Consider the following 22,254-nt stretch of genomic DNA (forward strand, 5'->3'; position numbering starts at 1 on the left):
TAACCGGTCACTAGCATAGCACCACTCTACATAACAGGATATCGACCTTAACCAGGTCTCTAACATAAACCATCCTAGCTACCAGGATGCAAACATATCAAAACAATAACATAACAACAAATACCCAGATCTTAATCCGATAAAGGGTCGGCCTTGGTGCCTTAGACCCTGTTGATATAGTGAGGATAACTCACCTCGCACTGCCGAAACTCTGAACTGAAGAAGCAGATTCCCGAATCACCGCCTCACTGAAAATCCCGAACTAGCCATCATAGCACAGATAATCATTAGGCTAAGCACAATACCCTTCCAAGGGTAAATTGACCAATTTACCCTTAACTCATTCCGGCCCAACACTAGATAAGCTCTCAAGCCCACTAATGGCCCAAAGTCTAAAAGTCCGAAGCAAAGCCCACTATTGGCCCAATTTACTAAATTGGGCCCACCTCACCAAATGGACTCAGACCCATGGTCCATAACAACTAATGGGTCCACAATACTCTATCCATAATGTCCAGTCACGGCCCAAAATCCAGCAGCCCAATAACAGCCCAATCTCTAAGGCCCAAAATGAAAAACCCAACAGAGGGAGTACGCTGGGCGTACCCTCCTTGGTACGCGGGGGGTACACGCTGACTCGCAACTGGGGATCGGGGCACTGACCCGTTACGCGGGGCGTAACTTCGCTGCTCATTAAGTCCACATAACTTCTTATTGGCTTAAGCTCTTAAGCCCAAACTTCAGATCCTTAGGCCAAGTATGCCTAAGATTCATAAAGTCTCAAACTTTATCACTTGGGATGTCCATTAAGCTCTTAATCCAAGGTCTTAATCCATTAAGACCCACATATCTCACACATGGAACAACCACAGCCCTTGGGACCTCATTTTTCTCACTCAAGACCTCTCCAAGGGTCTGAAAGGACAAATAATCTCGACCAACTCAAAACATGCATCAAGATGAGGACTTTTGGGACAAGAAGGATGTCAAAACTTCACATCACTTAGATCTATGCAATATAAATGACAAGCAAGAAGCTTTATACCTCAGATAGGCTCTAAAGGATGATATCTTTCCAGATCTATAAGCTCCAGCCACTCAACTCATTCTTTGACAACTTCCTCTTTCTTCTTCTAGCCTCTCCTTTTCCAAAATAAGCTTTCCAAGGCCAAACACATCCAACAATGGAGGTGGAACGACTATCTAGGGTTTCTGAGGTTAAGAGAGAGCTTATGGAAGCTAGGGTATGAACCAACATGTTCCTTATATAGTGGCTGGCCCTAATTTTAGGGTTTTAGAACTCTGAGAGTACGCTGGGTGTACCTCTAGTACGTTGGGCGTACTCAACCTTGCACCCGCGTCCACTTACTCTATTACGCTGGGCGTACTCGGCGTGTCCCCAAATTTCATATTTGGCCCTCCTTTTCCACTTTTCCCACAAAAGGACCAAAATACCCTTTTTCTTAAATCCCGGGGACTCACAATTAAGTACTCTTAGGAACGGGGCGTTACAGTTCTCCCCCGCTTAAATTAGGCTTCGCCCTCGAAGCCTGACTCCAGAACTTCTCCCGTAACTCACCACCTGGCATTAACCAATCCAGGTTCCTGAAGACACAACCATCGAAACCCGAAACTCACTTTCTCCTCTCTTGCGGTGTCCTGACCACCGCCTCAAGCCGGCCACCGGCTTCACCCTCTGATAACCACACCTATCAGAATCCACGCTTATCAACCGAGTACCACTCCATGGCACTTTTCTCTATATTGATCACAACAATCACTTGACTCTTACGAGCTAGATATAACCCTGAACCACCGGGTTCCTGATCCGAGTCCAACTCTATCCCCTCCATGCTGACTTAATGACGCATTCTTCAGCCCCAGAGCAACTCCCATGAGTTCTCCTGTTGCAATCGCATGCACATGCTGAACTAGCTCTAGCACCCTCGGGTTGGGAAACCCCGTCACACTGACGACACCTCCAAACATTCCCCCAGGATGAATCACCACTACATACACAATTCCTTGATCGGAATCAAACTGGGAATCCAAGACTCCATCCCTACATCTCTTCCGAGCCTCTTGGCTCTACCCCCGCGGAAATCCTTCCGCAACCTCAGCAGACATCCCATCCGGATGTGATTCCATACCATTGCCGCAAACACGCTACTCAATGACCATAATTGGATCATTCCAATCATAACTCTGCACTGCCGCTTTCACTTCTGTGAATTTACACTCCCTCTCGGAGCTACATTTCTCTCTCTTTCCTTACCAAGGAAATCCACTTGGCCGCCTTGTCACTGCGACAAGTGCCACGGTGCTCGCTCAACGCTACACCACTCCCTATAGCATAACCGCTATCCATGCAACACACATGCTATGAATCCACTCGCAAGGACTCTCGAGTCCATGCACTATCTCCTCTAATCGAGATCAATACCCGGGGCCAGACCTTCTAATGCCAACATATTGCGACTTACTCAATCCATTTTCCTCGAACTGATCTAACAATACCTGCAGAGTCTTCAGCATGACTGGACCGCCTTACCAGGCCTTCAGCCAATCTGGACCACTCTCAGAACCTTTAGCCAATCTGGACCGCCCTCCAGGGCCTTTAGCCTGGCTAGACCGTTCTCCGAGCCTTCGACCTGATTGGTATGCCTACCGGCCTTCAGTCTACCCGGACCGCTCAACTAGCATTCATCCTCCCGAGTTATCTCTCCGGGAAATCCTCCCATGCATACTGTTCTAGCCCTCTATGGGTTCCGAACTCTATCTCCATCTCCATCATACATACTCAATCCCGTCCTGATCCCAGGCCCTCTACAATCAAATACCCTTGGTTTGTATCCTGCCCCACATGCCTGCCACTTACTCATACCAGCCTATGCTCTTAGCTGACAGAAACACTGTTGAATCCCAAGCAGCTAAACAACCTCACATGCTCATCGATCTTCCGGAGAATTTTCCAATTCTCCCCCACTTATAGCACTGACTATCAACCACTGGTCACCATCACCGACCTCCCTCAACGACCCTACACAACATAAACACGAACACGCGAACTGATTCCCACTAGCACTAGCAACCTTCACAAAATCACAAAACAACACAAAACATCTCGGCTCAAAAGAAACTCGATCTCTAGCAACCACTCCTCAGATTGCAGAGAATACCCGACATTCGGACAAAAAGCCAAATTCCCACTAGAACCCTCATGAACGATAACCAATGAAATTCCCAACACCAAACCCTTAACCACACCATAACCCGCAAGGAACAACGAACACAATACCAGAAATCACACAACAAAACTAGTAGATATACAATACTCCACAATAAGCATAAGTTAACAAGACATCAAGAAAGAAACATACCCGCAGCTGCATCCGGCACTGCCCTGACCTCCTCTGTTGTAAGCTGAAAAGCACGACCCTGAGCCCTTGGGGGCTCCGCTCCACCCTGACCTCCACCTGTGATCCTCACAGTGGCCGGTGCTGGAGCCTGCATTGGTCCTGCAGCAAGCTGTGGACAATTGATCCTCAAATGTCCAACCTGATGACAATGATAACAAATCCTCAAATCCCGAACCGGCGCTGACTGCCAACAATCCCTTGCATAGTGCCCCTCCTTTCCGCACTTGCGGCATGCACCACCGGACCTACAAACTCCGGTGTGACCCTTCCCACACTTCCCACAAGCGTGGGTGCTCTGATCTCCCACCCTAGAATCAACGATCTTGGACCGTTTCGGCGCCGGCTGCGACTGCACCGGAGCCTGCCTCAGCTTACGCAACTGCAACTCAATCTCCAACTCACGCCGCCTGGAGGCCTCCTGCAACTCCAACAAGTTCTCGCACATCCGCGTAGACACAAACTGTCTGATATCTCTCTTGAGCATACTCAGATATCGGGACATCTGAGCCTGCTCTGAAGCGAACTCAGGGCAAAACATCGCCCTCTCAGTGAACATCCTGGTGATCTCCGTCACCGATTCCGAACCCTGCTTCAACTCAAGGAACTCTTGAGCCAATCTCTCCCTCTCAACCCACGGAACATAACGACTGCTGAACATTTCTCTGAACTGATCCCATGAAACCGCAACCCTCTGCACATCCGAATATGACCCCATGGTCAATCTCCACCAATCCTTCGCCCCGAGCCTCAACAGGTTCAGAGCACATCTCACCCTCTGATCAGCAGGGCATGAACACGTGAAGAAACACCCCTCCACATCTGACAACCACCTCATAGCAATAATCGGGTCCTGAACCCCATCAAAGGTAGGAGGATTCGTATTATCGAAGTCCCGATACTGAAAACCTCGACCGACTCCTCCCCCTGCTGCTGCTATAGCCGCTGTAGCCGCCGCGGTAGCCGTCTCAGTGAGAGCCACATAACGCTCATCAAAATACTCAACCATGGCGGTCTTATTCGACCCAAACAGTTTTGACAGCTTGGCCCGGAACAACGCAGCAACCTCATCATGCAAGATCTCACGAATCCTAGCATCCAACTCGCCTGTGCTCATCTGACCCACAACCTCGGGCGGTACTGACCCGCCCGGAACTCCCTCTCCTGCTCCCGATCCTGACTTTGATCCACTCCCAGCATGTCTCGGAATCTCCATACTGAAAAACACCACAAGATCTCAGATTCTTCCCACTATCCTGGGAACCAACTCTCAGTCCAACCCTAGAGGTCATGGTTTCCCTGATACGCGTATGGGTCCTGTGCTTTCAGTAGTACGGGCCCATACTACCTTCCACACCTACCCATATTTGTATGAAGTACTACCACAACACCCTAGTGAAAACATACATAACAAACGCTCAACCTTCACAACACTGGAAATCTCCCACGAGGAAACCCTAGGCTAACAGGCATCATAAATCAGGCAACATTATCATGAAATCCTGAAGATCCCTAGCCTAGCACTAGCATGCTGTTCTATCAAAGCTCAAAAACAAATATCATGTATGGTATTTTGGGGTTACTTACTGGCTTCAGCTGATCGTACCTCCGCGTCCTCCTTTACCCATTTTGAAAACCATTTTAAATTCTCTTTTGAAAACCCTCCTCGATTTGAGACTGGAGTCACACGAGTGTTCCTCCAATTCACTCAAACCAAGGCTCTGATACCAACTTGTAACGATCGAAAATTCCAACCAATTTAAACTTTTCAAAAACAACCCGATTTCATTAAATTATTACAAAAAGGTTTTCAATACAATTAATTTAGAGTATTCCCATAATCACATCACAACATAACTTGAGGAGCGGTACGATCACGCCTTCGCCTTACCACAGTCTCCTGAAGAACCAGAAAAACATTAAACCACAACTGTAAGCCCGAAAGCTTAGTGAGATAACCCCAAAATACCAACCACAAATACCATACACGCAAAACATGCCATATCATATCCGATCACAGAACAGCCATGCACTTCGAGTCTACTGTGTGACTGGTCCGTCGCACCGGCCAACAGTCCACCTGGTCCACCCTCCGAGTCTAACCATATACATCGAGTCTGCAGTGTGATTGGTCCGCCCGCTCCGGGCCTTCAATCCACCTGGTCCACTCTCTGAGTCTACAGTATGATTGGTCCGCCCGCACCGGGCCTTCAGTCGGCCTGGTCCACTCTCCGAGCCTCGGCACTTCTGGTCCACCCTCTTCATATCCGGACCGCTTGCTGGGCCTTCAGGACAACCGGTCCGCCCTGGGTATTTTGGCCTACAGCACAAAGCAGGACCCGCCTCAACCCAACCCCAGTCCAATAACCGTGTGCACATAAATATACAATCATATAACAATTCACAGTCAACAAGCCAATCTAGCATATCACATAACATATCATCATCCTAACCAGGATACCGACCTAACCGGTTACTAGCATAGCACCACTCTACATAACAGGATACCGACCTTAACCAGGTCTCTAACATATACCATCCTAGCTACCAGGATGCAAACATATCAAAGCAATAACATAACAACAAATACCCGGATCTCAATCCGTTAAAGGGCCAGCCTTGGTGCCTTAGACCCTGTTGATATAGTGAGGATAACTCACCTCGCACTGCCGAAGCTCTGAACTGAAGAAGCAGATTCCCGAATCACCGCCTCACCGAAAATCCCGAGCTAGCCATCATAGCACAGATAATCATTAGGCTAAGCACAATACCCTTCCAAGGATAAATTGACCAATTTACCCTTAACTCATTCCGGCCCAACACTAGATAAGCTCTCAAGCCCACTAATGGCCCAAAGTCTAAAAGTCCGAAGCAAAGCCCACTATTGGCCCAATTTACTAAATTGGGCCCACCTCACCAAATGGGCCTAGACCCATGGTCCATAACAACTAATGGGTCCACAATACTCTATCCATAATGTCCAGTCACGACCCAAAATCCAGCATCCCAATAACAGCCCAATCTCTAAGGCCCAAAATGAAAAACCCAACAGAGGGTGTACGCTGGGCGTACCCTCCTTGGTACACGGGGCGTACACGCTGACTCACAACTGGGGATCGGGGCACTGACCCGTTACGCGGGGCGTACTCCTAAGTTACGCGGGGCGTAACTTTGCTGCTCATTAAGTCCACATAACTTCTTAATGGCTTAAGCTCTTAAGCCCAAACTTCAGATCCTTAGGCCAAATATGCCTAAGATTCATAAAGTCTCAAACTTTATCACTTGGGACATCCATTAAGCTCTTAATCCAAGGTCTTAATCCATTAAGACCCACATATCTCACACATGGAACAACCACAGCCCTTAGGACCTCATTTTTCTCACTCAAGACCTCTCCAAGGGTCTGAAAGGACAGATAATCTTGACCAACTCAAGACATGCATCAAGATGAGGACTTTTGGGACAAGAAGGATGTCAAAACTTCACATCACTTAGATCTATGCAATATAAATGACAAGCAAGAAGCTTTATACCTCAGATAGGCTCTAAAGGATGATATCTTTCCAGATCTATAAGCTCCAGCCACTCAACTCCTTCTTTGACAACTTCCTCTTTCTTCTTCTAGCCTCTCCTTTGCCAAAATAAGCTTTCCAAGGCCAAACACATCCAACAATGGAGGTGGAACGACTATCTAGGGTTTCTGAGGTTAAGAGAGAGCTTATGGAGGCTAGGGTATGAACCAACATGTTCCTTATATAGTGGCTGACCCTAATTTTAGGGTTTTAGAACTCTGAGAGTATGCTGGGCGTACCTCTAGTACGCTGGGCGTATTTAACCTTGCACCCGCGTCCACTTACTCTATTACGCTGGGCGTAACCCAGCTTACGTTGGGCGTACTCGGCGTGTCCCCAAATTTCATATTTGGCCCTCCTTTTCCACTTTTCCCACAAAAGGACCAAAATACCCTTCTTCTTAAATCCCGGGGACTCACAATTAAGTACTCTTAGGAATGGGGCGTTACAATGTTTGAATGAAAGATTTCGTATTATTTGTAAAACCCATAAAATCCGATATTTTCTGTAAAAAGTCTGAAAAGTGATGTAATAGTCAAGTATAAATGCATGTGTGAATTCCATTGGAAATTAAATAATAGTGTTTCCCCAGAAAATCCGATATTTTCTGATTATAAAAGTATTGTGGTCTTAAACCCTAAGAACATGTATTGATGTATTGTATGATTTGTATTATGATTTCCGTAATGTTATGATGATAAATATCTCTACGTGAGTCGTTATAACCATGCTTGATAGGGACTAATTCGCCCGTCTTGGCATTTTCCAAACGCCGATTTATTGAAGTTAAGGTTTGTCATCCTAGACTGGCCTAGTCTAACTGTAGCGAACAACTCAGGTGTGGGGGAGTCACCCCCGTATAGATCTATACACAAACTCTCGCTCTCCCTCCAGGAGACTCTAATTATAACTACAGACTACGATCATACACCCAGTGGTGTCAACCGACATGTCTTGCTAAATCCCAATTGTTAATACATGATTATTTGATTTCGCACAATATATAATGTATATGAATTTAGATTCTTGCACAAGGACGAAGCCCAACCAACATGTATAAGGACAACTGTGGTCCATTAGACATGTAAGTTATTTCCAGGCTCGTTAAGTATGCAAAAGGACACTTAAAGCCCATTAAGCATATAATGAATAGTCCAGGCCCACTTAACACGTAAATGGACCACTAAGGCCCAATAAACATGTAAAGGATAATTTCGGCCGATTAAGCATGTATATGGGTCACTAAGGCCTAATAGATATGTAATGAATGAATTGGGCCCTATAAACATGAAAATGGATCATAAAGGCCCAATAAGCATGTTTAGTGAGTATTATGCCTAATAGTTGTACCGTTATTGTAATTCTGTTTGTTTGTTATAACATGATTCGTTTTAGTTGATGTGTTTACCGAAAATAATGTAAATAGCCCAACATTTTATTATCATGATATTCTTAATCTATTACATCATAACTTAATAATTTGGGCTTATTCTAGTAAAACTTACACTTTAGGTCCCTTAAGACATAAAACATATGTTTAGGGACTTATCTCTCATAAATGGCATTTTTGGCCAATTTTGGTTAAAAATAACATTTTAACCCATTAATTTATAAAAAAATTGTATTTTCGGCCCATTTATCTAATAATTGACAAATTTGGCCCAAAAATACTTATGTTGATGTTTTCAACCCATTTTTAAAGGATTTTACATTTTCAACCCCTAATTGGATAAAAATAACCTTTTTGGCCCTCATTTGATAAAAATTTCATTTTCGGCCCTTACTTAATAAAAATGACAGTTTCAGCCCTTATTTAAGAAAAATGACATTGTCAGCCTATTTTTGCAGAAATTTACATTTTTGGCCCTTAACTGGATAAAAATGGCATTTTCGGCCAGTTTTCCATAAAATTGACATTTTAGGCCCAACTTTGAAATAATTATCATTTTTAGCCCAAAAACCGTGGGTTTTTCTTTTTAGACTCAAATTTACATATAATGACATTTTGGTCCATCAAAATCAATATTTTTCTCTTTAGGCCCAAGAAAACCGTAAAGCCCATTTAAAGGCTCATTATGCAAAAATTTGCATTTATGGTCCCTCTAATAACAAAATATCATAAAAGTTCATTTTTGAAATATAGTGACCCTTTTTGTCCTTATGAAAACCGTATATGTCATAAAAAGTCCCAATATTTTTGTTTATTTGACAAATATAGTCCTTAAACATGGTTTTTGTTAGTTTATTCAACAAGCATGTATGTTTAACACTTTCATCCATAAAGTATGTTGTTAAGAGTGTTTTAGTTTACCAATCTCAACTATTTTTGCTATAACTTTCGAGATCTAGTATGTATAGCCATATTTTCACAAGAGAAACACACATAACATGCACAATACTTAGATCTATCACATAAACACTTGTATTCTCACCCAAAAATATGTAAAGACCAAAAACAAGGGGGTATGAACTCACCCTGAGGTTTGGATTCGGTTTCTGAGTGAAGAAATGAGGAGATGAGGTGGTTTTCAGCCTTGAATGCTTCCTTGGAAGAAGTTTTCGAAACTTATATGTTTCTAGGAAGCATGATCACGAAATGAAGCCATGTAATGGAGTGTTCTTAGCTTAAGTATGGAAATTAATGACTTAAATATGATGACAGCTTACCAAGGATGATGATCTAGATGAAAACCTCTTAAAGACACACACAAAATATCAAAATTTTAGAGGAGGAAAGAGGAGTTCTTGAGAGATTTTTGAATGAAATTGAGATGGTGAGGGAGGATGGTTCGGCCGAGAGTGAAAGAAGAGAGAAGGGATAGGTTAAGATAAGCTAGTTGCCTTGAGACATGGGATTGGTTAATTACATGGAGGGTAATTAGCATGGAGGAACACAAGGTAAATTTGAGTTGGCACCATTTAACTCCATGCACAATCTTTTCTATGCTTTTTTTACATGTTGGGCCGAGATTGGGCTAAAATAAATGAGGATGAAGTGGTTTGGGCCCATCCTTGGCTTTGCTCAAATGTTAAGAAGCCCAATAATATTTTTCGGCCTATTGGGTCCCTATGGATGTTCACGGCCCGATGAAGTCCACTTTAAAGGGTTTACGGACCATTAGGGTAAATGAAATCATTTATGTCCCAACAAGGCCCATTAGAGATAAAATAAACCATTTTAGGCCTGCTTGGCCCAAAATATTAAAGTTTTATGAATGTGGGTCCAGTTAGAGCCCAGATAAGGTTCCTAGGCCCAAAGTAGTTAAATTGAAAGTTTATTGGTCCATTAGCCCTAATAGGAGAATCCTAGTCCATAATGATCTTGAACCGGGGTTTTTAGGGTTTTCAACCCATAGTTGAACATATGAGGGGTGTTGTATTAGGTTTTGACCTACATTCAAGAGTTTGGATTTAAATGGATGATTTCATGTTTAGCATATAACATGATATTCACTTAGTGTACAAGTTTTACAATAGATGATGTTTATATGAGAATAGAAGCTCCTATAAAAAAAATACTAATTGTGACACAGAATACATGCAAGAGTCACACAGACAACTAGTATCCTAATCATAATAACTCATGGGCCGACATTGGCGCCTTTGACCCGCCAAGTATAGTGAGGAGACTCACCTCAAAACCGCTGAAAATCAGATAAATGATCGTACTGTTGATCTGGATAATCCCCGTGCTAATCAATCGACTAAAACCCCAATTAATAATTTCTCCATAAACCATAACTAGGAATCTGATTCATGTGTCCACCTCCCAAGGTAAAATACCATTTTACCCTTTCCTCACTTGGCTCCAAAAGCCAAATATGGTCCAAATTCCTAAATTACACCCGAAGCCCTTTATGGGTCCAAATCCAAGAAGGCCCAAAGCCTAACAATGACCCAAAGTCAGAAAGACTATTAGCCCAACAAGTCCTAAAACCCTAATAGTCCAAATATGGCCCAAATTTCAAAAGTCAACAAAAGTTAACGGCAACTGAGTACGCCATGCATACTCAGACTTACGCACTACGTACGCCTCCTTTGGCCAGTAGGCGCTGCGAACGAGCTGGGTACTCCCCCACATACTCCACAGCTAACCCAACTCACCATTAAGTGCTTAATCAGTTAAGTCACTATGTCCAATTCTCAGATCTGTTCCTAAATGATGTCATAACATGTAAAGTTGGCAACTTTGCTCCATTGCATGTCTTAATAGGACCCAATACTCAATAAAATCCATAATAAGCACCCAAACTCATGCATTGTCCAATATAACTCATCAAGATTGCATTTTTATGCATAAGGAACATTAAAGAGGCTAAGATCTATCATTTCCAACTCCTAGAGTGACTCTTACTCATAAGGAAGACTTATAGGGCCAAAAAAAACACCAAAATAAAGCCATAAACTAGATCTAGCAATTGGAGTTACCAAGGTGTCACAACTAGCATTTTTGCTAGGAAATTCTACTCTCATGTAATCATTCACCTAGTGTAATAACTTGTACTATAAGCGAATATCATACTCCATGCTCATTCAAATACATCTCATATGTTCAACTAAGGGCTGAAAACCCTAGAAATCCCGATTCCATTTTAATATGAACTAGGATTCTCTTATTGGGCCTAATGGACCAATAAACCTCCCACTCGACTACTTTGGGCCTAGGAACCCTAATTGGGCTCTAATTGGACCCAATTCTTGAAACTATAACATTTTGGGCCATTTGGGCCTAGAAGGATCCATTCTATCTCTAATGGGCCTTATTGAGCCATAAATGAATTAATTAGCCCAATGGGCCGAAAAGTAATAATTTGGGCCTTATGATTTCGATCTAAGATAATTAATGGCCTAAACTATTCAACTCCTTTCTCCTAGCCCAATTCTTGGTCCATAGATAAACAAAAAAGAGATTGTGCATAGAGTTAAATGGTGCCACCTCAAGTTTACCTTGTGGTCTTCCATGTTAATTACCCTCCATGTAATTAATCAATCCCATGTTTCAAGACAACTAGCTCATCTTAACCTATCTCCTCCCTCTTCTTCTTCTCTCGACCGAGACCCTACCCTCACCACTCTTATTTTCACTTGCAAACTCTCTCAAATCTCTCAAGAACATCTTCTCATCTTCCTCAAACTTTCGAGAATCAGTGTTGTTTCAAGAAGGTTTTCACCAACAATCATCATCTATTTGGTAAGTTGCATCATATTTAAGTCTTTGATTTTCATCCTTAAGCTAAGAACACTCTCTCACAAAGCTTCATTTCGTGATCATGTTTCCTAGAAACATTCAAGATCGAAAACTTCTTCAAAGAAGCAATCAAGGCCGAAAACACCTTCAAACTTCCTTCATCTCTTCATCAAAACCGATCCAAACCCCAATGTGAGTTCATACCCCTTATTTCGGTTTTTACATGTTTTTGGGGGAGAATACAAGTGTTTATGTGTAAATCTATGTATTTATGCATGTTATGTGTGATTTTCTTGGTTTATGTTGTGATTATGTGATAAATCTTGATGAATCTTGAATACTCTAACAAAAATGGGCAAGATTCATAAATTAAACACTCTAAACATCATACTACAAGGATAAAAGTGTTATACATACCTAAGATGTGAAAAATAAAACAAAGATCTTGTATAAGGATTATTTTTTACAAGTAAACAAAAGATCTGGGAAAATTTTGTCACTTACGGTTTTGTAAGGGTCAAAAGGCTCACATTTGTATAAAAATGAGTTTTTCTAATAACTACACCTTCTAAAGGACCAAAAGTGTAATATTTTGCGTTATGGGCCTTATGACTTTTTGGGCCCAAATTGAAAAAGTATAAATTTTCATGGACTAAAATGTTATTTGATCATAACTTGAGTAAAAAATGAAAACTTACAAATTTAGGGGTTGAAAATGACACTTATTTCAAAATTGGGCCAAAAATGTTAATCTTATAAAATTGGGCCGAAACTGTCAATTTTATGAAAAATGGGTTGAAAATTTAATTTTTTGTAGAAATGGGTTGAAAACAGCAATATATATATATATATATATATATATATATATATATATATATATATATATATATATATATTGGGCCAAAAATATTCATTTAGATGTATTTGGGTCGAAAATGTTAAATTATATTTAGTTGGGCCGAAATTGTAAATATTTATGAATTTTGGGCCGAAAGTAAAATTTTAACCAAAATGGGCCACAAACGGTCATTATATTTGAATTATGCCCATAAATTGAAGACGTTTAGTCTTAAGGGATCTAAAGTGTCCAATTTTCCAAAAATGTAACAAAAATGTATATTTTCGGTCTAGTGGGCCAAAAATGTCACTATTACAAAAATTACATATTATTGTTGTCTTGGTAAACCTCGAGCTAAAACAAACAACGAAATAATAACGAATGAATGAAATACATCGATTACAATTATTATTTGGCCTAATACTCTCGTTACATGGCCAATTACATGTTAATTTGGGCCTAACATTTTCCATGACATGTTTATTGGGCCTTGCGGCCTCTTTACATGTTAATTTGGGCCTGAACTATGGATCACATGTTTATTTGGCCTTAGTGGCCCATTTACATGCCTATTGGGTCTAAATTACCCTTTTACATGTTTATTGGGCCTTAGTGGTCCATTTACATACTAATTGGGCTTGGACTGAAAATCACCTGCTTAGTGGATTTTAGTTATACCTCAACATAATTATTGAACTTCATATATATTCATATACATACCTTCAGATTTGAAAACTTACAACATACACGTAAACATTAAACATGGTGAAAAACATAACAATCGTGAAAAGTTGAGGACCTAGTGAGACTTGTCGGTTGGCACCTTTGAGTGTACGATCGTAGTCCGTAGTTATAATTAGAGTTTCTTGGAGGAAGAGCAGGAGTTTGTGTATAGATCTATACGAGGTGACCCCCCACGCCTTTGCTTTTCGCTACAGCTAGACTAGGCCAGTCTAGGGCGACAAACCTTACCTACATCAAAATCGGTGCCTGAAAATGTCAAGACAGGCGAATTAGTCACATTATCAAGCATGGTTGTAACGGCTCACTTAGAGACTAACTTCATCAAAGATTTCGGTATATTTATACAAATCTAGATGATACTAAAAACATATGTACAACGATACTCGGTCTTGGAAATTTTATGATCACGATACTTTTAAAAGCAGAAAATATCGGATTTTATGGGATAGATACATTTATACATTACCTTCTACTTGCAACAGAAAATACAGGGTTTTTATCTGGATTACATTTTTGGTTATTTATACATTCCAAAAGCAACAAACACACATGCATTAATACTTGATTTTGACACATTATTTTCAAACTACTTAACAGAAAATATCAGATTTTCTGGTGTTTTACGAACCATACAAAACTTTTTAATCAGACATGCTTATGAACTCACCAACATTATATATGTTGACGTTTTCAAAATAACTTGTATTCTCAAGGACTCGTTAAGCGGAAGAATCAACAAGAATATAGGATTTTGTTTTGTGTCCTGTTAAACATCATACACTGAATGTTTTGGTCATGTAATTTAAAAGATTGTACTTGATGTAAACAATGACAGTTGTATTATACTATGCACGGTGATGATGATGTTATGTTTCGTTTATATTTACTGTAATGATATTTCAAGATGAAGTCACGCACAAGCCCCCAAGCGTTTCCGCCGTTTGGTTCGGGGTGTGACACCTTCAAATTGTTTTAGGGTTTGAAACATACCCTTTTCTCCTCGTCGTCTGTCTTTCGAAATGGAGATCAAATTAACCTCTAACGCCAAGAGATTTGGAAATCAAAAAATTTTAAGAACTAAATATGATAATCAATAATCAAATATCAAACCTGAGAAGGGAAATAAACCATTACATGTAGTATTCATCGGTGAGACAATGTTCATCAAAATAACAAAAACCACTGTTAGAACCCTCGAGAGGTAAAGATGATCACAATTTTGATCGGAGGCGAATGTGAATTCATAATTCGAAATTTGAAATAAGCCCTCTTATTATTCTTAATTCATGCAAACTGATAGTTGCCGAGATTTTGGGGATCAGACTTATTTACATTTACAGGTTTTATATAAGGTGCAGAAGATATAGCCGTGACAAAATTATTAAGGAAACGACACGTGTCAAAATGACTATTAAATCGCCACGTGGCATAAAAATATTACTCTTTTATTATGCAGGGTAGATATTAATGTATGAATACGTTGTGTATTTAAACATGAAAATGAATATATGTCATTTTTATGTATAATATTATTAGTTATCCTTTAAGATGTTTCAATTATAAATTCTTAGATATCATTGCTTGCAAATATTTTTTCAATTATGGTCGGAAAAGATTAATGAAAATTTGGTTAATGTAAATTACATCACAAAATGAAAACTTTTTTTTACAGGCATAGAAAATGATATATGTATAAGGGTATATCAGTTACTTCCCCTTTGATTTTTATATTTCTTGTTGAATATTTCTTTCCAGTTTACACAAATAAAAATTTTAATGGATAATTAATCTAGCTGAACAACCCAGTTATGTTTGTCTTCGATCTTTCCAAGTTGAATCCCTACTAGTGTTTTATATAAGTCTTTGCTCACGAGTCCATCGCCAGTTTTATACTCCTTTCTACAATCACAATCATTTGTAGAATCAAATATCAATAGATTAACACTAAAGAATTAATAATACACAAGAAAACTATTAACAAAGTTCAGTTACAAAGAATGATATCGTTATAAGAAGAAACGAAGAGAAACCCCTACAAAAAGAAGGTTGTCGTTTGTCAAGTGAAAATTGATACATAAATACCAATTTGCAACTTGTATTAGATTGGAGTGTTACTTTTATATATATATATATATATATATATATATATATATATATATATATATATATATATATATATATATATATATATATATATATATATATATATATATATATATATATATATATATATATATATATATATATATATAAAAGAATGAGTGGAAAATAGTTTGAGATGAGTTGTAACTAGTGTTTTTTTTTTTTACCTTTGACCATTGTATGTAATACTACCAACGGCAGCAATACTAACAGCTGTTCCCGTAGTGAAAACTTCATCGGCTTCCATCAATTCGTCTACTGTGACTAAACGTTCCTCGACCTATGTATAACAATTGAAAACATTTTTAGACGATTTTCAGAAAATCAAGTAAATACACATTAACCGAAGAATATATATCTCATTTACCCAATACGTAAATGTGTGTATATATATATATATATATATATATATATATATATATATATATATATATATATATATATATATATATATATATATATATATATATATATTTTGCAACGGTAGAAAGTTCGATGAAATTATTTTACTGGTTTGAAAAAATATTTCTTAATAAATAAAGATATTTTTGACACATGTCACATTCTTATTTATTTTGTCACATGTAATTTTGTGGTTATTTTAAATTAATTTTTATTTCACATATCATTTTATGAGTTTTTCATTTTATTAAATTCTAGATAACATTTAAATGTAATAATAAATGCATATCAATTTCATTAATATACTTTCCTTCTAATTTCAAAATTACTAAATTAAAGATTCATTGATTTTTTTTTATTTATTTATCTAAATTATTTGTTTCAATATACAAGAGAAAAAAATATTTTAATTTTTATAATTCAATATTTTCTCACTTTTCTTATAAATTCATACTTCTCAATTGTTTAGAATTTGTATTTAGTTTTTCTTTTAAATAAACTCATGTAATACATGGATCTCACGCTTAGTAATAAAATAAATCAAGAGTAAAATACATACTCATGTGATTTCCCATAAACACATTTAGGCATTAAATCATAATAACGGAGAAGGTCGATCATGATGTATTTAAGAATATATAAAAGACAAAACTTCAAAAATGGTCCCTGTGGTTTTCGAAAATATCAAGTTTAGTTCATAAGTTCAAAAAACCTCACGAATCGTCCCTGTGGTTTCAAAACTTTTAACATTTGGTCCTTCCGGCTAACTCTGTTACCATTTAGCCGTTAAGTCAGGGGCAATTTTGTCATTTCACTACACAGGGACCATTTATGAGGTTTTTAATTACTTTTTTTAAAATATATATATATATATATATATATATATATATATATATATATATAATATTTAATATGCAAGGGGTCCCACCCTCTCTCTCTCTCTCTCTCTCCATGTTGGTGCGACGCAAGTTCGCATCCTGGATTTGCAATAAGCATATCTGCTCTTCTACTTCTACAGCGAGAACCCCGTATCTCTGTGCTCTCCCTGAAAGTCTTAAAATATCAAGCTTGAATGGCGGACGCCATTGATTTCTCAAAAACACAGCGTATAGTTCTTTTCCCCCTCTTTCATCTTCTCTTTTCTCCTTCAAGCTATTCTTCTCTTCTCTCTTATCTCTCGATTCCGTCTCTACGCTCCGCCATCTGGTTCCCAGTTATTCTTATGCTTCTGTATCCTTCAATTCTCCTTCGCAAACCCTAGATTCTCTCTCCCACACCCTTAATTCCATCTCTTCTACCAAATTGACGTATTCCCCTTCAAATGCTTCACATATAGCCAACTCTTTGCTTCAGCTCGCTCGCGACTATGGCTGGGAGTTCGATATTGAGAATATTCCAGGTAAAATTCACTATGATCCCGTCGATGTCCGCTCAAATTTGGTTATTTTGTTGTCCCCAGTTTGTAGATCGTTGAAATCCTTAGCTGAGTTTGTGTCTGTTGATGTCGATAATGATTGCTTTATGAAGATATGAAATTGAGGAGATTAACAAACAATCGATCTGCATTCGGATCTCTTACTCTCCTCCTTCGGCTTCTCCATCACCGGAGACATAACAGATTCTACGACGACATGACGACCAAAACTTCAAATTCCCACCACCCACTCCAGCGGTGGTGGGGGTGATGGTCTAGAACAATCGATCCCAAATTGTTTTGATGAAGCTTTCCCATTTAATTTGACACCCTTTACTCTAAACCCATGAAATCAATCGCACATAACCTATGAACACCCTTTTATAAACACGACCTTTTTATGTGGATCAATACTCTAAACCCATGAAATCATCGCTGCCCTTCGTCATCTATAGAACGTCGCCGCCAAATCGATTGGGGTTTCCCTAATTCGCCAAATCATTGGTCTGCGTTGGACTTCAGGTGCGAGGGAGAAATATGGAGATAGACGAAGGCTGAAAAAGATAGATAAAGACGAGGCTCGTCGGAGAGAGAGAGAGAGAGAGAGAGAGAGAGAGAGAGAGAGAGAGAGAGAGAGAGAGAGAGAGAGAGAGAGAGAGAGAGAGAGAGAGAGAGAGAGAGAGAGAGAGATGGGGTGGGACCCCTTCCATATTAAATATTATTTATTTATTTATTTAAAAAAAAAGTAATTAAAAACCTCATAAATGGTCCCTATGTAGTGAAATGACAAAAATGCCCCTGACTTAACGGCTAAATGGTAACGGAGTTAGCCGGAATGACCAAATGTTAAAAGTTTTGAAACCACAGGGATGATCCGTGAGGTTTTTTGAACTTAGGGACTAAACTTGATATTTTCGAAAACCACAGAGACCATTTTTGAAGTTTTGTCTATATAAAATTACTCTAATTAAAACACACAAAACTAATTTCAAATTAAGAGAACAACAAAACTTTTGAAGTGTAGACTGTAGAGTAGAACTGTAGAGTTAGAAATGATATTAACACAATAGTTTACCTTGTATCCAGAGTCACGTGCAATATCAATGATGCTTTTTCTTGTGATTCCTTCGAGAATAGTACCAACGGTTGCAGGAGTTGAAATAACATTTCCCTAATTAAACATATACAAAAATACGAATTAAAATCATGTACCTATTAATCTCACACACACACTTTGATATCAGTTAATAAAAGTAATTAAGTACCTTGACGAGGAACATATTACAAGAACTGGCCTCCTCAACATATTTTTTGTGGACTGAATCAAGGTATATTACATCCGAAAACCCTTGTGCCTTTGCTTTTGATATCGCTTGTAGTACCTTCATACACAACATACATGCATGAGTCACATTAATGTTTTAATATTTTGTATCATGGAGGATTAATTAATCATCATATTTAATCGATTAATATATATGTTGTATATATATGCATCTTTTTACCGGGGCATAATTTGTAATACTCTTGACACCTCCTGCTCCACCCCGAGTTGCACGATGAAACTCGTCATTAACATATAAGTTCAATGGTGCTGTACCCTCCTGTATTTCATAATTACAGACCATATTATAAAGATATAACACTCAAAAATCAACACGATTATATATATATATATATATATATATATATATATATATATATATATATATATATATATATATATATATATATATAAGTAAAAAAAAGAATCAAACCTTAAAATAATTGCCAACAGGGGAAGCATATACTAAGAACGTATACTCGGGAGAAGGAGATAAGCCCAATATAGGCCCAGTTCCAATGAGCAAAGGCCTAATGTAAAGAGATCCTTTTCCTGGGGGAGGAATCTACACAAAAGCAAAGCCAACATAAGTTAAAAAGGATGAAGAAATGAAGAAACAAAAAAGAATCATTTTTATTTTGTGGGTCTAGTTTCTATAACATATGACGGTGAAAATTAAGAATATGTCCCACGGGGATGTGATGGGAAAAATATCAAGAATTATGATCATATATCATATATGGGTTTTCATCTTTATTAATTTGTTGTTACATGATGAAAATGACAAGCTATTAAAATTTGAAAAGGATATATACCCAACGTTTGTTAGCAAAAGCTGTCTGTTTCACCGCATCTACAAATTGTTGTACAGATGGGGAGCGCATGCACATTCTCTCGGCTCCCATTTGCATACGAATAGCATTTTGATCTGGCCGAAATAAGAAAACTCGACCATTCTCTCCCCTATAAGCTTTTGTACCTTCAAAAAGTCCCTGTATATATACTTACTTAATTAGAAAATTATCAATATGGATATGACTATTTGGCATCAGACATACAATTATACAGTTTAGATGATCCACATTTAGCCTTGTCCTAATTTAGGTGATAAAAAAGTTAACTTTCCTATTAAAAAAAAAGTTAAATTAGTATGTACGTGTTGTACCTGGCCATAGTTTAGAACTCCAGCAGCTGGGCTTAACTCTACGTTGCCATAATCGCGTAATTGGCCCTGTTGAAAACTTTCGTTTTCTTTGCATTTAGCCGTATACATGTAATCGGTTCGTGTAAGACCAAATCCGAGGTTATTCCAGTCAATATCAGCATATTCCTCGTATCTAAAACATAAATATATCTGATAAGTATTGATTAATAATACATTTTGAAAGAAAATATGATACTGTTGTAATTATATTTATAAATGTTAACCTGAACATAGGTTCACTTTCTCGAAGCGCAGTTGCAGCCTGTGCCGTTAAGCATCTTGCACCAACCTTCAAAATGACGATATATTTTAAATTTTTAATGCAAATAACACAATAGTCTTGTTTTGGCTACAAATTTATATCTTTGTAACATACGGACGCTAAATGAAATTTTGCTACCTATGTTACGCCGTCGTTTTATCAAGTTTGAAAAAGTGCAATTTCTTCCTAAAATCTCCCATTGACCAGCAGCCCTAATTAATAATAATACTATATATTAATTCCCAGTTGCTCTCTTCTGACTTGTTCATTTACTTTATCCATCTAAATCATTTCCACACTCTTTGTGAATTATTATTTAATCAACCGTTGAGAACTTTGGATCTCGCTAACCACCAAACTTTTAATTATCGGAAAAACAAAAATTGTTGAAATTAATCCAACGACAAATAATGAATGTAACTGGAATAAAAATTACATAGAGGATATCTAAAATCATATTCATATATAAAGAGGTGGTTTTGGCTTTGCCGAGATGCGCAACGGCAAGATGGTGAGGTAGTTCATCTCATACACAGAATTCATATGTATTATCAAACAGCAGCTTGTTTTGTTTGTTTTGTTATAAACGATCGTTTGTTTTGATAAGAACAGAAACCTTAATTGTCCTAAGTTTACATGAAAATCTATTAAAATGACCGCCATTAAAATAGGGAAACAAAGAGCTTAATTAATTAAAAAAGAAACAAAAACGAATTAAGACAAGACCTTTGATAAGGAAGACTGGATTAAACCGCGAAGGCGTGGGGTGTTTCTGATCATGGTAGCCGGAAATAAATAAATACGGTGAACGGAACGGAAATTAAAAAGAGGAGGAGATATTCAGATATAGGAAGCGGAGAATAGGAGAATAGGAGGGGGATGGAGAAGGTTTCGTTGGAAATACGTTGGAATTTATAGGGACGTGAAGGTCAGATGCAGCTCTATGTTCTGGACCAAGTTGTCATGTAGTTTCAATTTCCCTTTACTTTTTTATTGTTAGATTATTGAAAATACCATTGACAATAACAAAACATATAAACATTTTTATAAATAAAAGGTAGAGTAAAACTTGATAGAAATAAGATACTGTATATCCTTTTCAGACGGTTGGAATTTGATATATGATTATATTTTGTTTTCGGAGAGAGAACATGGTTGCGGGAGTGTATCCTTGTAGGCCGGTTTTAGTTTATTTATAAAATAAAATTTCAATATAATTTTAAAATTTGTGTATAATGATAGGACACAAATATACCGTGTGTCGGGGTTTTCATAAATAACGAAATGCATGTGAATTCTTTGACAGACCCGTTAGAATAAAGATCAACATTAAGACCTATTAACGTTTTAATTTTTAGATGAGTTGGAAGAAAACACATATATGAAATCTTATATGTGTTTTTACTCTCAAATTGGATGAGTGGAGGTGTCGATGTGGGTCTAACTCATCAAAAGTTGTATCATTTAAGGTCACAAGCACAACAATATGTACATGAAAAATCTAACACGTGTTTATACCATTCACAAACAAGTAGTAAAACAATTAAAGTTATATCATTCGCAAACAAGTAGTTAAACAAGGGCAATAACAAGAGTACAAAAGAAAGCAATTAAAGAAAATGGGGAAACATTTCGTTAGTTTATTTTTCTAAAAATTAAAAATTAAAAAATTAAAAAAAAATGTTCCGTAACTAATTGCAACGTTGGCCTTTTTAACTAATTTGAAACTTATGCGTTCTATTACCTTC

The 22,254-nt window shown here is 38.1% G+C and overlaps 1 protein-coding gene across 1 annotated transcript; it reads right to left on the reverse strand.

Annotated features, from left to right (window-relative positions):
- Nucleotides 1-15,373: 15,373 nt before the first annotated feature.
- Nucleotides 15,374-21,388, reverse strand: LOC111894747 (branched-chain-amino-acid aminotransferase 2, chloroplastic). Its single transcript, XM_052768090.1, has 10 exons — nt 21,233-21,388; nt 20,469-20,533; nt 20,206-20,377; nt 19,856-20,032; nt 19,474-19,605; nt 19,222-19,320; nt 18,982-19,098; nt 18,792-18,887; nt 16,068-16,180; nt 15,374-15,657 (listed from the first exon to the last, which is right to left on the reverse strand). The coding sequence occupies exons 1-10, from the start codon at nt 21,284-21,286 to the stop codon at nt 15,543-15,545; spliced, it is 1,140 nt and encodes a 379-aa protein (XP_052624050.1). The 5' UTR covers nt 21,287-21,388; the 3' UTR covers nt 15,374-15,542.
- Nucleotides 21,389-22,254: the final 866 nt, after the last annotated feature.

This window comes from Lactuca sativa, chromosome 1 (assembly GCF_002870075.4).
Source record: "Lactuca sativa cultivar Salinas chromosome 1, Lsat_Salinas_v11, whole genome shotgun sequence".
In the NCBI taxonomy this organism is placed as follows: Eukaryota; Viridiplantae; Streptophyta; class Magnoliopsida; order Asterales; family Asteraceae; genus Lactuca; species Lactuca sativa.